An 18111-nucleotide genomic window follows, 5' to 3' on the forward strand; every position below is an offset into this window, starting at 1 on the left:
AGAGGGCACTAGTTCATGTGTGCCATATACATAAAATTGTGCTCACGCCCGTGGAGTTACCTATGAGTCCGCACTGATTGGCTAAAATGCAAGTCTGTCAAAAGAACTTAAATAAGAGGGCAGTAGGCAAAGGCTTAGATACAAGGTGATCCCTGAGGTAAAAAGTGTATTAATATAAAAGTGTTGTTTACGCAAAACTGGGGATTTGGTTATAAAGGGCTTATTTATCTTTTTAAACAATACAAATTCTGGTGTAGACTGTCCCTTTAAGTGGAGACAAACTAAGAAAGGAAAATTGGTTACAAGGCTAAAAAAACATAATACAAAGATGCTTCATACCATAAATGTGTATAAGAAGGTACCTTTTGGGCTGCTGTGATAGCTGAAGTGTCGGTTTTGTCTATTAAGTTGTATTTTTGTCTTAATCTTAACTCTGCTTCTTGTTGGCTGCAAGGAGTAATCAACTGGTTAGTTTGCCTCAGCTGTCCTGTTTTTAATGGGACACCAAAGTAAAATGGTAAACTATACCCTGTGTATAACTACATTATTAATTAATGAAATACCTCCACATGGTCTTAAACTGGTTAAACACTTCCTGAATTTGCCTGAGATTAATGACCTGAAAGAAAAGAAAAAAATGTAACGAAAGAGGAAAACTGCACATAATTCTATTGTTCCTATGTAAAGGAAAGTTACAGTAACTTACATCTATTTCATCCGCAGATCCCTCTAGGTACCTCTGTACTTGCCGTCTTATCTCTGCGATCTGGTTCTCACTAAGAGGCTCATAATTTACGCTAGCACGGTTAGCCTAAACCAAAAGCAATAGCCACATATAACTGTTTAAAATCAGAACAAGCAAATAAATAAGTAAAAAACATAGAAAGTATGTAATAAAATACAGGTGAATCAGATTAGAAAATAGGAAGAGTTATCGAAAATTGTGAACTAAAAAGTGTGAAGTGTCATTACAAAAGGCTTTTCCTCATTTAGCATCTGAAGAATAAAAAACAAAATTTATGCTTACCTGAAAAATTTCTTTCTTTCCGGGCATGGAGAGTCCACAATTTCATTCCAATTACTAGTGAGATATTCAACTCCTGGCCAGCAGGAGGAGAGCACCCCCAGCACAGCTGTTAAGTGTCACTTCCCTTACCCATAATCCACAGTCATTTGTCCGAAGGAAAATGGAAAAAGAAGATAACACAAAGGTATAGAGGTGCCTGAGGTTTATACAAAAAAAACTGCCGTCCTAATTTAAATAAGGGCAGGTCGTGGTCTCCATGCCCGGAAAGAAAGAAATTTATCAGGTAAATAAATTTTGTTTTCTTTCCTATGACATGGATAGTCCACAATTTCATTCCAATTACTAGTGGGAACCAATACCCAAGCTATAGGACACAAAATGAAAGGGAGGGAGAACAAGACAGGCAGACCTTAACAGAAGGCACCACCGCTTGAAGAACTTTTCTCCCAAAGGAAGACTCAGCTGAGGCAAAAGAAACAAATTTGAGAATCTGGAAAAAGTAAGCATCGAGGAACATGAGGCCACCTTGCAAAACTGCTCCACAAAAGCTTAATTTTTTAAAGCCCAGGAAGAAGAGACAGCCCTAGTGGAAAGAGCTGTAATTCTCTCAGGAGGTTGGAGACCAGCTGTCTCCTAAGCTAACCGGAAAACACTTCTCAACCAGAGAGAAAGAGTAGCAGAAGTGGCCTTCTGACCCTTACGCTTACCAGAGAAAATGACAAAACAGAGCATAAGAATGCAGAAAAGCCTAAGTTGCTTGAAGGATAAATTTAAGAGCATGCCCAACATCCAGGTTGTACAAAAGACGTTCCTTATGAGAATAAGGATTGTGGACAAAAAGAAGGAACAACAAATTTCTGATTAATATTGCAATCCGACACTACTTAGGAAGAATCCCAACTTAGTACGAAGGACCGCCTTATCCGCATGAAAAAAAAATTAAAGAGAATCACACAGCAGAGCCGAAGGCTCGGACACTTTGCGAGAAGAAGTAGCAAGAAGAAACAAAACCCTCCAAGATAACAATTTAATATCAACTGCATGCATAGGCTCAAACAGAGCCTGCTGCAGAACTAAGAACAAGATTAAGGCTCCAAAGAGGGAACAACATAATTAAACACAGGCCTGATTCTGACCAGGGCCTGAACAAAAGATTTAACATCCAGCGGATCTGCCCAACATTAGGGTAGCAGTGCAGAAAACTGACCCTTCAGAGTGCTGACTGACAAGCCTTTTTCCAGGCCCTCCTGAAGAAAAGACAAAATTTGGGGTACCCTTACCCTATTCCAAGAGAAACCTTTTGATTCACACCAATAAAGGTATTTACGCCATACCTTATTGTAAATCCTGTGAATAACCGGCTGACGAGTCTGAAGCATGGTATCAATAACCTTCTCAGAGAAGCCACGCCTAGCCCAAAAACTAGGCATTCAATCTCCAAGCAGTCAGCTTCAGAGAATCCAGATTTGGATATAGGAAGGGACCCTAAAATAGAAGGTCCTTCCTCAGAGGTAATTTCCAAGGTGGAAGAAATTACATTTTCACCAGATCCGCAATCAGATCCTGCGAAGACAGGCAGAGCTATTCGAAATACAGACGCTCTCTCCTGTTTGATACGAGCAATGACTCGTGGAAGGAGAGCAAACGAAGGAAACAGGAATACTAGACCGAAGAACCAAGGTACCGCCAGAGCATCTATCAGAACAGCTTGTAGATCTCTTGAACCGTACTTAGGAAGCTAAGCGTTTAGACGCGACGCCATCAGCTCCAACTCCGGAACCCCCCACATGAGGTTTCTTATTTGAGAATACCTCCGGATGGAGAGCCCACTCCCTGGGATGAAAGGTCTGCCTGCTCAAAAAACAACCCCTGGAATGCGGATGGCAGATAGATTCCGCCCACTGAAGAATGCGGGTCACCTCCTTCATAGCTAATAAACTCCTAGTTCCTCACTGGTGGATGATGTATGCCACCGAGGAGAAGTAGTCCGATTGAAATCTGATAAACTGGACAAAAGCTAGATGAGTCCAAGTTGACAAGGCTTTGAAGATTGCTCTCAACTCTAAGATGTTTATGGGAGGAGCAGACTCCTCTCAAATCCAATGGCCCTGAGCTTACCAGCCTAACAGGCTGGCGTCTGTGGCCAGGAAGGTCTCAGGAACCCTGTACCCCGAGACAGATGGACCTGCAAAATCCACCACGAGAGAGAGTCTTTTGTAGGGGATCCAGAGCTATCCTCTGCGAGAGATCAGAGTGGTCTCTGTTCCATTGACTGAGCATGCATAGCTGTAGAGGAACCAAGTAAAAGGTATCTGGAACTAGGGAAGTCTTTTTCTGAATCACTTTCCACCCCTGGGAACTTAGAATAGGCAACAACATCTCTGAGGAAAGATTTGAGGAGCCGTAGCAAGGCCAAAAGGAAGGGCAACAAACTGGAAAAGTTTGTCCAGAAATGCAAACTTCAGAAACTGGAGATGTTCCCTGAGAATGGGAACATGAAGATAAGCGTCCTTTAAATCTAAGGTCGTCATGAACTGACTCTCTGGAACCCAGTAAGAATGGAACGAATAGTTTCCAATTTGAAGGACGCAACTCAACATTTTGACAAGACACTTTTAGGTCTAGGATGGGACAGAAAGTTCCCTCCTGTAGTGAACCACAAAAATTTTTGAATAGAATCCTTGACCCTGTTCCCTTAATGAGTGTCATGTCTCCATGGGGTCTAGAACTCTGGTTGCTCATGATGTATCCCAGTGACTTTCCACTAAGCCATCAGAGGGTTTTTCAAAGGAAACTGGAACAAACACTCCCAGGCTTCTCTCTTTACATGGTTAGTAGATAACCTTGACAGGATAAATCTGCCCCTGGGGGGGCAAGACTTGAATCCTATTCTGAAACCCTGGGATATTATGTCCACGGTCCAAGGATGTAAGACATCGCATATCTAAAAAATATGGGCAGCAAAAATCACTAGGCAAATGTATACCTCCAGGAACCTGCTGAAAGGAACCGCCAGGTACTGCCTGAGATGTAGATAAATCTTGGGACGTTGGAGGAGAAAGATGAGGCATGGCACAGACAATATAGTCCTGAAAAATAACTGTTTCAGCAAGGGCTGTGTTGACCCTGTTACAATAAGGTCTTATTTAAGCAAAACGGACAAAGATGCGCACAAGGACCAATATGAACCTCCAAACAAAAAAGACTTTATACACTGTTAATAGGTAAGGCAGTATCAGTGTACATCATTAAAAAGTTAATGTCCCTAATGTAATTAAAAGTCCTGTCTTATAAAAATAAGATAATAAACAACTTGACAGATTAAAGTGTCTTTCCCACTGGAAAGATGGACTATTTAAAATAATGGAAACCAAATTAAATGTTTCATTTGGAGGCTGATTTGTAAAAAACAAGCTTGCAACTCTATACCTCACATACTGAGGTAACTCACCCTCGGACCAGGAGACAATACTACTTGATAGCACTGGAACTCCTCACCGGGAACTGACAATCGTGATCGTCTAAGCATACCATATATCAGATTCCAACAGCCTAATATTAGTCTACGGCTGATATAGGGATCGCTACACTCCACTCTAATAAAATGCTTCCTAGACAGAGGTGGAAGCGGGGGGTCACATGAGCGGCGAAAGAAAGTGTGCCACTAACAGAAAAAAAACAGACTCCCAAAGAACAAAATAAAAATGACCGGTTAGTCTGGTCTCAGAACAATAATGTGAAACACATACTAACTAACCCACTCATGAAATGGGGGACCTCTATGTAAAAAATGAATCCGAAATTCCCTATGCCAGTCCAGCCTCATCCATATATAATACATTAACTCCTTGTGTTCCAAAAAGATTTAAAGTGCACTTTTCCATATTATAGATGCATCCAGTGCCCATAATGTCCCTGACATGTGTCTATTGAAAGGGATAGGTGCTAATCCCCACCAGGGTTCCTTGACTTTAAATGCTGTACTCCCACCTGGAAGGTAAAAAGGCACTTACCTGTTCTGTTGTAGGTGTGATTGATTACAATATATATCAGAGACCTGTAGAGAAAGAAAATGCAGAGTAACCAACCCTGGTTTTCTATAACGGGGTAGCATTAATTTTAGAAGGTAATCAAAGACTACCTCGCCATCTTCTAACTGCTAAAAGACACCATTACTCTTACTAAAGAGATTGACATGGACACAGCAAAGCCCCAATCCTTGCTTGCAGGGAAAAGTTTCCATTAAAGGATTACATTTTCAGACACCATCTTCACACATCCTCCCGTGATAGAGGCAAAGAGAATGACTGGGGATTATGGGTAAGGGAAGTGACACTTAACAGCTCTGCTGGGGTTCTCTTTGCCTCCTCCTGCTGGCCAGGAGTTGAATATCCCACTAGTAATTAGAATGAAATCATGGACTCTCCATGCCATAGGAAAGAAAAAGGTTCTGTAGCAAAGCTATAGAAGGCAGCATAAGCCTATAGATCCCTCCCTTAGCAAGCAATACGTGGTACATCTAGCCAAATAAAAAATATGTTTATCTACGCTGATGTTTTAGTTCTGTGATTCTCAACCAAGGCCGGATGTTCGTGCATTTATATTGTATAATTTTATTTGATTGTCACAGACGTCATCTGCACTTGCTGTCATCATCCTCCCGCGTATCTGTACATATTCAGCATTCACTAATGACACCATAATCTTCAGCCGTATTCATCATCCTCCCACGTATCTATACTTGCAAACTGCACACATTCAGCATCCACTAATGACACCATCATCTCCAGCCATATTCATCATCTACCCACGTATCTGTACTTGCAAACTGCAAATATTCAGTATCCACTAATGAAACCATCATCTCCAGCCGTATTTATCATCCACCCACGTATCTGTACTTATAAACTGCACACGTTCAGTATCCACTAATGACACTATCATCTCCAGCCATATTAATCAAACACTAATTAAACCATCGTATCCAGCCGTATTCATCAAAGACCCACATATCTGTACTTGCAAACTGCACACGTTCAGCATCCACTAATGACACCATCATCTTCAGCCGTATTCATCATCTACCCACGTATCTGTACTTGCAAACTGCACATGTTCAGTATCCACTAATGAAACCATCATCTCCAGTCTTATTCATCATCCACCCGCGTATCTGTGCTTGCAAACTGCACACGTTCAGCATCCACTAATGACACCTTCATCTCCAGCCGTATTCATCATCATCTACCCGCGTATCTGTGCTTGCAAACTGCACATATTTAGAATCCACTAATGAAACCATCATCTCCAGCCGTATTTCTCATCCACCCACGTATCTGAACTTGCAAACTGCACACGTTCAGCATCCACTAATGAACACCATCATCTGAAGAACCTAGTCAAATTATCCATCCACAACCAGATCAGCTGTACACCAGTATCCAACCATACTCACACACTGACACTCTACATCTGTACCTGAACGCAGCCACCTACTGATAAACCTGCCTCTGTCCTCCTTTTATATCAACCATCTATACAGAGAGTAAAATAAATCCAAAAACTATTAATATAAAAACAGAAAGAGAAGGATTTGAGAGCAGTATTCTTTAAAGAAAATAAAAACAAAATTTATGCTCACCTGATAAATTTCTTTCTTTCTGGACATGGAGAGTCCACAACATCATCCTAATTACTAGCCAGCAGGAGGAGGCAAAGGGCACCCCAGCAAAGCTGTTAAGTGTATCTGCCCTTACCCATAATCCCCAGTCATTCAGCCGAAGGAAAATGGAAAAAGAAGAAACACAAGGGTGAAAAGGTGCCTGAGGTTCACTCAAAAAACTTCTGAATTATAATTAAGAGATGGTGGGGTAGTGGACTCTCCATGTCCGGAAAGGAAGAACTTTATCAGTTAAGCATAAATTTTGTTTTCTTTCCTATAACATGTAGAGTCCACAACGTCATTCGAATTACTAGTGGGAACCAATACCCAAGCTAGAGGACACGGAATGAACAGGGAGAGAGAAAAAGGCAGGAGGACCTAAACAGAAGTCACCACCGCTTGAAGAACCTTTCTCCCAAAAGAAGCCTCAACCGAGGCAAAAGTATCAAATTTGTAGAATTTGGAAAAAGTATGCAGAGAGGACCATGTTGCCGCCTTGCAAATCTGTTCTATAGAAGCTTCATTTTTGAAAGCAAAAGAAGAGGAGAGAGCCCTAGTGGAATGAGACGTAATTCTCTCAGGAGGCTGCTGTCCAGCAGTCTCATAAGCCAAATGAATCAAACTTCTCAACCAGAAAGACAGAGTAGTAGAAGTGGCCTTCTGACCCTTACGCTTTCCAGAGAAAAAAAACAGGGCAGAAGATTGCCCAAAAACTTTAGTAGCTTTTAAAAAATTTTTTAGAGCACACACACAACATCCAAGTTATGCAAAAGACGTTCCTTATTAGAAGAAGGATTAGGACAAAAAGAAGGAACAACAATTTCCTGATTAATGTTTAGATCCGACACCAGCTTAGGGAGAAAACCCAATTTAGTACAAAGGTCCGACTTATCTGCATGAAAAATAAGGTACGGGGAATCCCACTGCAGAGCTGAAAACTCAGAACCTCTGCGAGCGGAAGAAATAGCAAGTAGAAACAAAACCTTCCAAGATAACAATTTTATATCAGTAACATGCATCAACTCGAACGGAGCCTGCTGCAAAACTTTAAGAACTAGATTAAGGCTCCACGGAGGAGAAACGGGTTTAAACACCGGCCTGATTCTAACCAGGGCTTGAACATCTGGTAAGTCTGCCAGATGTTTGAGCAAAAGGATAGATAATGCATAAATTCTACCCTTCAGAGTACTGACCGACAAACCCTTCTCCAGGCCATCCTGAAGAAAAGACAAAATCCAGGGAATCCTTACCCGGCTCCAGGAGAAAACCTTTACATTCGCACCAATATAGATATTTACGCATACCTTATGGTAAATTTTGTGAGTAACAGGCTTGCGAACCTGAAGCATAGTATCAATGACCGCTTCAGAAAAAACACGCCTAGACCGAACTAGGCGTTCAATCTCCAAGCAGTCAGCTTCAGAGAATCCATCTTTGGATGGAGGAAAAGACACTGAATTAGAAGGGCCTTCCTCAGAGGTAACCTCCAAGGAGGTAGAGATGATATCCTTACTAGATCCGCGAACCAAATCCTACAAGGCCATGCAGGAGCTATTAGGATTATCGATGCTCTCTCATGTTTGATACGAGCAATGACTCGTGGAAGGATAGCAAACGGAGGAAACAGATATGCCAGAGAGAACATCCCAAGGAACCGCTAGAGCATCTAACAGAAAGGCCTGAGGATCTCTTGACCTTGAACCGTACTCTGGAACCTTGGCGTTATGGCAGGACACCATCAGATCCAACTCTGGAACCCCGCACTTGAGGGTTATCTGAGAGAACACTTCCGGATGGAGAGCCCACTCCCCGGGATAAAAAGTCTGGCTGTTCAGAAAATCTGCCTCCCAATAGTCGACTCCTGAAATGTGGATAGCATATAGGAGACAATTGTGAGCTTTCACCCACTGCAGAATGCGAGTCACCTCCTTCATGGCCTCCCTGGTGGTTGATGTAAGTGCTGTTGTCCGACTGGAATCTGATAAACCATTCTAAAGAAAATTGAGGCCAAGCTGTCAAGGCATTGAAGATTGCTCCAAGATGTATATGGGAAGAAAGACTCTTCCCGAAACCACAGGACCTGAGCTTTCAGAGAACCCCAAACAGCTCCCCAGCCTAACAGGCTGGCGTCCATAGTCACAATTACCCAGGAAGGTCTCAGAAAGCAAGTGTCCGAAACAGATGTTTCTGTGAAATCCATTACTGGAGAGAGTCTCTTGATAATTGATCCATATTTATCCTCTGCAAGAAATCTGAATGGTTTCTGTTCTATTGACTGAGCATGCAAAGTCACAGAGGTCGCAGATGGAACCAAGCAAAAGGAATGATGTCCATGGAAGCAACCATCAGACCAATCACCTCCATGCATTAAGTCACTGATGGATGAATAGCAAAATTGAGAGAAAGGCAAGAAGCAAGATGTTTGGAATTCCTGACGTCCGTTTAGGAAAATCTTCATGGACAGGGAATCTATGATTGTCTCTAGGAAACACACTTTAGAGGCTGGAACTAAAGAACTCTCTTCCAGATTCACTTTCCACTTGTGGGAATGTAGAAAAGACAACAACATCTCTGTATAAGATTATGCTAGATGAAAGATGACTCCTAAACCAAGATGTAGTCTAGATAAGACGTCACTGCAATTTCCCTGGATCTGATCACAGTCAATAGAGCCCCCAGAAGCTTGTGAATATTCTGGGAGTCGTGGCTAGACCAAACTGGAAATGTTTGTCCAGAAAAAACAAACTCAGAAACTGATGATGATCCCTGTGAATGGGAACATGAAGGCACACATCCTTCAGGTCTAAGGTCATCATGAACTGACCCTCCTGAAGCAATGGAAGAATGGAACGAATAGTTTCCATCTTGAAGGATGGAACCCTGAGGAACCTTATTAGGCATTTTGAGTCTAGGATGGGACGGAAAGCTCCCTCCTTTTTGAGACCACAAAGAGATTTGAATAGAATCCTTGACCCTGTTTCCCTAGAGGAACTGGAACAATTACTCCCAGGGAGGATAGGTCCAATACGCAGTATAAGAAGGCCTCCCTCATACATGGACTGAGGATAGTCATGACAGGAAAAATCTGCCCCTTTGGAGGGTAAGATTTGAATCCTATTTGTAACCGTGGGATACTATGTCCACAGTCCACAAAAACGATTTGAGAAACAACCTTGACTCTGTTCCATCTCGGGAACAGGAACAATCACCCCCAGAGAAGAAAAAACCTTTATGAAGTTTAAGAAGGTTTCTCTCTCCACCTGGAAAGTAGATAATCTTGACAGGAAACATCTTCCTCTGGGAGGGCAAGATTTGGGTCTTATAATGAAAACCTGGGAGACAACATTCACTACCAATTGGTCCTTTGGAAAGCAGGAAATTACTTCTAAGCATATAGACAGTGTCACGGCCGTGCCTGGATCTGAACCTGGGATCTTGGTTCTCAGCCTGTTTCTCATTTCCTGCGCCACCAGAGGAGTTTTGAAAACTGGATCAGGGGTGAATTCCTCGTACTGAATTAGACTCAGTGGAAGGCTTCTTGGATTGTTTGCCCTAGAGCAAAGGGAGGCTCCATGAGGACTTTGTCTGTTCAGATTTAGAAGATGAGTAGGATTCTGTCTTCTCCCACAAACAAACTTCAAAGCTAAGGCCACCCAAAGGACCCCCTTGAGGACTGGAAAAGACACCACAATGTCTAGGAACAATCCTGAGACCTCTGCTGCTTAATCTATCTCAGTTAGATACTCTGACTCTGAGATTTATGGAAGAAATATACATGAAAACCATACATGTCATCTATATAAACTAGTCGCCTTAATATGACAAAAAAATATATTAAATAGCTAAACTAAAAAACATAGAAAATTAAAAAATTCAACATACATGTTGGTAAAAGTCCACATACATAAAAATAAAAAGGAATAATACATATGATACGGACATATAAAAAAACACTTCATATCAGAGAGATTAACACAGGGAAACTTCAATATAAAATAAATTTTAGGGCACTAGGTAGCCCAAATCCTTCATGCTACCAACAGCGTGATAGTCTCCTAATATAAAGAGACTCCTATGCATATGAAAACACATAAAATAAATATAAATTAAAATGTGATAGATCATATACATAAAAACAGCCACAAGATGGCAGTAACTGACTCAAAATCAGTGTTAATTTCGTCGACTTAAACTAGACTAAAATGAGTATAAAACTAAAGAAATTCTGATGACTAAAATACTACTAAAACTAAATCAAAATTTGCTGACAAAAACATTTTATGCAAGGTGTTATAATCAATCCATATCTAATTACTGCTCTTTTGTAAAATGTACATAACTTAATTTTATTAAACTTTAAGATAAATAAAGAAACGTTATATACTACAACTGTTAAATCTGTATTGCATGTGTAAACCTTAATACCATAAATAAAAACAGGTTAATAAACCTTTACTCCAGGAGTATATAATGAGTTTGGAAGTTCTAGAGCAGTGCTAATATCGTTGCTGAAACTTTTTCGAATCTGTGAACAATCAATTGATTCTTCCTATACAAATAAGCATAACCCACAAGTATGGGATTAAGTTATGCTGTGCCTGTGCTAGCTGCAGAAACTTTTTGTTGTGTTGAGTTACTTGATACTTGTTTTAACTATTAACAGAGAACTGTTAAAGGTTTTATATTGGGTAATATGTTCAATACAGTTTAGTTTTTTTTATATTTTAAAGTTGCACTTCTGTTTGTTTATGAAACTTGGTTTTATTTAATTTCAAGTTTAATAAAGACGTTATATATCACAATGGCTAAATCTGTATCTCTATTGCATGTTTAAACCTTAATACCATAAATATTAGAGAAATGCTAAAATAATGCATTACACTTTAACTAAACCCCTTAGATTTTAGTCGACTAAAATCGACTGGAGATTTAGTAGACTAAAATGAGATTCAGTAGACTAAAACTAAAACAATTCAGATGACTAAAATACAACTAAAACGGCATTTTAGTCAAAAGACTAAAACTAAGACTAAATCGAAATTTGATGTCAAAATTAACACTGCTCGAAATGTCATGTAAAAATACTGACAAAAAAGGATTCCATTTCCTAATAGAGTCTTAAAGGGACACTGAAGCCAAATTTTTTCATTCACAATTCAGATAGAGCATGCAATTGTAAGCAACTTTCTCAATTTACTCCTATAATCAATTTTTCTTCATTCTCTTGCTATCTTTATTTGAAAAGCAAGAATGTTTAGATGCCGACCCATTTTTGGTTCACAACCTGAGATGTTCTTGCTGATTGATTGCTAAATGTCAGTCACCATTAAACAAGTGCTGTCTGTGGTTCTGAACCAAAAATTAGCTGGCTCCTTAGCTTAGATGCCTTCTTTTTCAAATTACGAAGAAAAATTGATAATATTAATAGGAGTAAATTAGAAAGTTGCTTAAAATTTCATGCTCTATCTGAATCACGAAAGAAAACATTTGGGCTCAGTGTCCCTTTAACTAACTTATATACACATAAAACACTGTTAAATCTCTGCAAACAAATAGAAGGCGATCTATTTTCACCCACACGGGAAAAGATAAAGTCCCTTAAATAAAGTCTCCACACTAAGAGACCTGGCATAAGAATTTGGAAAAGCGCTTCTGATATATATGGCGCTAAAAGCGTTTAAACAAGTACACACAGCCAACCAGCCGACTGTTGTGAGGAAAAAGATGGCGTCTACATGAGCATAAAGCGCAATAACTCCTTACATGCATAAGCGAGTGAAATATAGACATTGCGCATATGTTAAAATGCTACAATAAACTCTCACTTCTGAGTTACAGTATCTAGCCAGTATTGACAGTGCAAGGGCTTTGGCTATGCTGCAGCACTGTCCGCTGACTTGCATCTAACTGACGGTTAGGAAAAGATGGCGCCGTCATAAATATAAGTGCGCACTAGCGAGAGACTTCTCCTAAAAATATTTAAACAGCACTGCTGCTACATGTAAGCAGAGTAAATTACATAAGTATACAATAGAACACAAAAACTGTCGGCACTGCACTGCAGAAAGCAGGACGTCCAAATGCAGGATGAAACCCAGATTCACTGAGTGGAATCCCTCTGAGGTGGATGGCGCCAACTAAACTGCCATTCGAGAAGTCAAATAAAAGAGCAATCGGCCACTCCGTTCATGACAAATAAAAGCTCTAACCGAAAAAAGGGATAATAAAAAAAAAAAACCATACCAGTAGTATCACCTCATAAGGAGATAGAAAAAAAGGCTGCATAGAAACTGTTAGCCTACTTAAATGAAACATGCGGTTGTCTCTAAAAAATTTAAAATGGAGAGATAAAAACCGCCGTCCCAGGGAGAGTGAATCTATTTTGGATAAAAAAAAAACTTCACTATAAGTCATATAGTCTGAGGCCAAAATCCACCTCCCTGATTGCCCACCCTCACTGGAGGGTAACCAGCATATAAATAAAAAGTCGCTCACCCCTATTATGCCTAGACCACTAGCCATGGGGATAGAGATACAGGGACTCACTGTTTGAAGTCTTCAATCTTCTCACCGACTCTTTGGTTTGACAGAATCAGCTGTTCTCTGCCAGGGACCTGTAGCAAAAGAAAGAACAGAGTAACCAACCCTGGCTTTCTGACAAGGGGTAGCAATAATGTTAGAAATAAAGCAAAGACTACCTTCTAACTGCTAAAAGACACCATTACTCTTACTAAAGAGATTGACATGGACACAGCATAACCCCAATCCTTGCTTGCAGGGAAAAGTACCCATAAAAGGTTTAAATATCTTCAGACACCAACTTCGCACATCCTCCATTGACAGAGGGAAAGAGAATGACTGGGAATTATGGGTAAGGCTCTTTGCCTCCTCCTGCTGGCCAGGAGTTTAATATCCCACTAGTAATTGGAATGATGTTGTGGACTCTCCATGTCATAGGAAAGAAACACTGGTTTTAACCAATAACAATGTATTAATGCTCTTTCAGTCTCATCATCCAAATTAAAAGACTTCATATTGTAAGACAGTGAAAGTTTGAGTTAAATAATATATCGTTTTCAGAGGATGAAAGCTGAATAAACTGCTGAACCAATATATCTGCAGAGAGGTATTTACAGCACAAATAAAGTCAAAGTAGCTATTTTTAAACATTTTAATACACTCCTGCAGGTAAAATAGATAATTGGAAACAAATTAAAGGGATGAAATTTAGGGTACACTGTCCCTTTAAGGTTAAATAAAAAAAAAAGGAATAATACACTAATAATAATTATTGAGCTTACCAATGTATCATGAAATGTTAATTCCTGTTTCAGATGTTCAACCTCTTTTTGAAGATTTTTTGCTACTCGCTGAAAAAAATAAATAAAAAAAAATGATGTTATGGCCAATATCTTAATGTTACAATAATAGAGTATTTACATGGCTTAGTTAATCAAGGCCTGTATCCCATTCACAATGATCCCAATGCCATCGGAATTCTCACACAAAACCATTGTATCGCAAGCCTGAGGATTTGTTTGTTTTATTTCATAAACTACAGGTAGAAAACCCTTTATCCAAACTGCTTGGGACCAGAAAAGGTTTAGATTTCGGAATAGTTTGGATTTTGGAATATTTGCAGGACAGTCTCGAGAGGGTATGGAACCAAATGAAGAAAACAATATGTTATGTCATTTAGGCAATATTTACTTGTCATTATAAAGCTTATACATGTAACCTAAAGGTAGCTTTATATAATGTTTAATGCTTTTGTATACATAGTACCCTCAGAATAGTAATATTTGTTTTAAATAAATATAGACTATTATTTGCATTTTAGAACACAAAAAAAAATAACCAACCAAAGACACAGGCAGAGAAGATTGTAACTTGCAGGGAAATATATTCATTTTTATAATATTATTTTTATAATAAATAAAAAGTTTGGATTTCTGGATAATGATGACTCCCCGAATCCACGGTGGTTTGGGAATCCCCAATTTGGAACTATACAGACAAGCCATTTTCATTCAGAGAATCCTCGATTGGAGGATACATGGGAATCAGAAGAGGTGGGCTCGCCTCGAGGAACACCTACACATGGACATAGGGCTCCAATCCGTGTGTTGGTCCCCTCGACGCGAAGACCTCATTAAAAAAATAATGAATCCAATTACCAAGGAGACCTTGTCTCAATGGGAAAAAGCTAATGGACTCAACCCATACCTGTCTTCTAGACCTTCCCCGCTCACTTCTTTGACTCACAACACTGAATTTAGCTTGACTGATTTAGGGATACATTTTTCCGACCCATCACTTCACCCTAACGTAGCCATACATCACCTTACGGAAAACGAACAACTGTGCTCACAAACAAAACTTCAAGAGCTGGAGTTCAACTGGGCCCATAATTGGTTCAACTATAGGAGAGTCCATCATTACATTACAACTCATAAACATCAATGTAATATGCTGAGACCCATGACTAAATTGGAGAATCTACTGGCATCTACTACCCCTCTTAACCACACCTTATCAAAGATCTACTCGATCTTAATTCATCCCCCCCCAGGTAACCTTCCCTACTCCATTGAGTCTTGGGAGAGGGAGCTGGGGACTGTCATCCTCCCCCAGACAGCATCATCTATCTTCCTAAACAGTAAATCATCCTCCTCATCGGCAGGATTGTTGGAGATGAATTATAAAATTCTCCATAATTGGTATCTTACCCCTAGACGCTTACATAAATTATATCCCGCAACTGGTAATTCCTGCTGGCGATGCGGTCATATGGGAAGTGGCATGGGCCACATGTGGTGGTGGTGTAACTGTATAAATCAATTTTGGAGAGCCATCATTGGGGAAATTGAGAAGATTTTCCAGTTAGTACTACCCTTAGACCCGTTAATATTTCTCCTAAATAAATACATTAAGCTACCCTCTAAGGCACACATTATCCTATTTCGTATATTTACGAACAGTGCCAAATCACTTATTGCAAAGAATTGGAAATCTCCGGAGCCCCCTGATATACTAATGTGGAGAAATAAGGCCTCTGACCTTATAGAACTAGAGGAATATAGATCCTTTAGATTAGATACTAGAGACCTTTTCATTATTGCCCAAAACATGTGGGACCAGTATGTAAATCTATATTGAAACCTGTGTACGCTTACTTTCGATTATCCTTTCCAATTTTTGTTATAATGTTCGGTGGATACACAATTTATTATCAATTATGTTTATATGACCCAGAATATGTACTTTAACACTTTTGCTGGTACTATATAACGGCCTTGTTGGCCTAATCTTCTGCTTATGTTTATTATTTTTTTGTTGTTCACATATTTTGATAGGAGAATAGTTACTTTTGTCGGACAGTATCGATCATATTGAAATATTACTGAATTATTTGTTCTTGCATTTCTGAATCTGATTTGTATGTCTTTTGAAACTATCTCTATAAAAAAGAACTTGGAATAAAAAGTTTGGATTTCTGAATGAGTTTGGATTTTGGAATTTATAACTATTTTACAATCCATAGCAAGAGCCACAGATTGAATTGCAAATTGCTAAACTCAGCGGCTCCGGCCACCCACGGCACATTGCTCTCCATTAATGAGGTGACGTTTGCACCTCTAAAGCAATAGCCTGTCAACTAACAGTGTTCTGTATGCACGCACAGCTATTGGTTTAGCCGTGCAAGTGTCACCTTATTGGTAGAAGAGCAATGTGCTGTGGGCAGCGGGAGATGCTGAGTTTAGCGATGTGCAGCAGCACATTCAGGGTGAGTCTAGCACCCTTTTTTACATATATGATCACTGAAACTCCACTTGATTTTTAGTGTAATACCAGCGCACATTAGCATGCGCTGGTATTACACAATGGAGTGCAAATATCGCTTTCATGAAATTAATCTGACCCTTTGTGTCCAGTGTGACAGTTCCTGTGCTTATTCAGTTTATAAGTTAGAAACAACATTGTCCTAGTTTAAAAACGTGAAAATGCTCAGATTCAAACTTGATTGAAACTTGTACACAAGTGTTTGGATGTTTATTAATCTTACAGGTTATTGATAATGGTTCATTTAAAAAAAGACTCATAGAAACACACTTGGCAACTATTATCAGTATTGACTTAATATCTTATTATAACGTTACATTAAAGTCAAAATGAAGCGTTCATGATTCAGACAGAGCAACTTTCCAACTTCTAGTATCAACTTTGCTTTGTGGATTTTTTGTATCGTTTGTTGTTGTTTCTATCGAATTTACTTCTATTATCAATTTTTTTGTTTCTTTGCTATCTTTATTTAAATAGCAGGAACGTAAAGCTTGGGAGCCAGCCCCTTTTAGAAAGAAAGCTATCTTTTTAAAAAAGTTTTGATACTTGTTTTTTTCTATTATTTTATTTTGGCTGACACAACGATTTCATAGCCGCAGCAAATCCCCTATCACGTGGTGGAGCTGTGAAATCCAGAGTGCAGTTAGATGGGGACTGTGGGTACCAGCCTGCTCCATTTTTACCATTTTATTCTTGGTGCCAACATACTTGTAAGTTGACAATATTTGTGCAGTCATATTTATCTGTATAAATACAAGAATACGCTATGTGGTGCCCCTTATTGTTTTCTATAATTGATGATGCTTTGGAGATCGGAGTGCAGTTAGCTGGAGACGGTGCCAGCCTGTATTATTAGCACCAGTCTACCCTTTGGTGTCCTCACACTTGTTACAAATGAATGAAGATACACTAATAGTATCAACTCACAATACAAGATTACGCTATGTGGTGCCCCTTATTGTTTTCTATAATTGATGACGCTTTAGAGACCGGAGTGCAGTTAGCTGGAGACAGTGCCAGCCTGTATTATTAGCACCAGTCTACCCTTTGGTATTCTCACACTTGTTACAAATGAATGAAGATACACTAATAGTATCAACTCACAATACAAGATTACGCTATGTGGCGCCCCTTTGCGTTCCATGTTTTCCAGAATTGACAATCGTGGCCTTGACAATTACAAGTGGAGCAACCTGAGCAGACTCTTTACATTATTGGTCCTGACCATTTGTATTTCAGAGCTTTCTTATATATATTATATTTTTTTATTTTATTTTTATCTTAGTGTTTTGGCACCCCCTAAAACAATACCCTCTTTATTTGGGATTATTTGTGTGTGTCTTTGAAATTTTACCATAACAACCTGTTATAAAAGGGAACTTACCACAGGGTCGTAGTGTTCAATGATAACTGAATTTATGGGAATGCATTTCATTCTACTTGAAAAGCGCAGCGTAGAGAGCTGAAAAAAACAAAAAATGTATTAAAAACATATGGAGAAAAAAAAAGAATTGTCAGTACAATTTTCAATTTTTTTATTTTATTTTTTTTAAAGCTGAGCATGTTCCTTTATTGGCTA

The 18111-nt window shown here is 39.4% G+C and overlaps 1 protein-coding gene across 1 annotated transcript in view; it reads right to left on the reverse strand.

Annotated features, from left to right (window-relative positions):
- Positions 1–18111, reverse strand: part of KIF9 (kinesin family member 9) — a 169614-nt gene that overhangs the window by 116526 nt on the left and 34977 nt on the right. Inside the window, exons 10-14 of the mRNA XM_053712933.1 lie at positions 17917–17994; positions 13991–14059; positions 707–811; positions 564–619; positions 363–447 (exon numbers count right to left, since the gene is read on the reverse strand). Of these exons, the coding sequence (XP_053568908.1) occupies positions 363–447; positions 564–619; positions 707–811; positions 13991–14059; positions 17917–17994 (393 nt within the window). The remainder of the gene's footprint in view (positions 1–362; positions 448–563; positions 620–706; positions 812–13990; positions 14060–17916; positions 17995–18111) is intronic.

This window comes from Bombina bombina, chromosome 5 (genome assembly GCF_027579735.1).
Source record: "Bombina bombina isolate aBomBom1 chromosome 5, aBomBom1.pri, whole genome shotgun sequence".
Classification (NCBI taxonomy): Eukaryota; Metazoa; Chordata; class Amphibia; order Anura; family Bombinatoridae; genus Bombina; species Bombina bombina.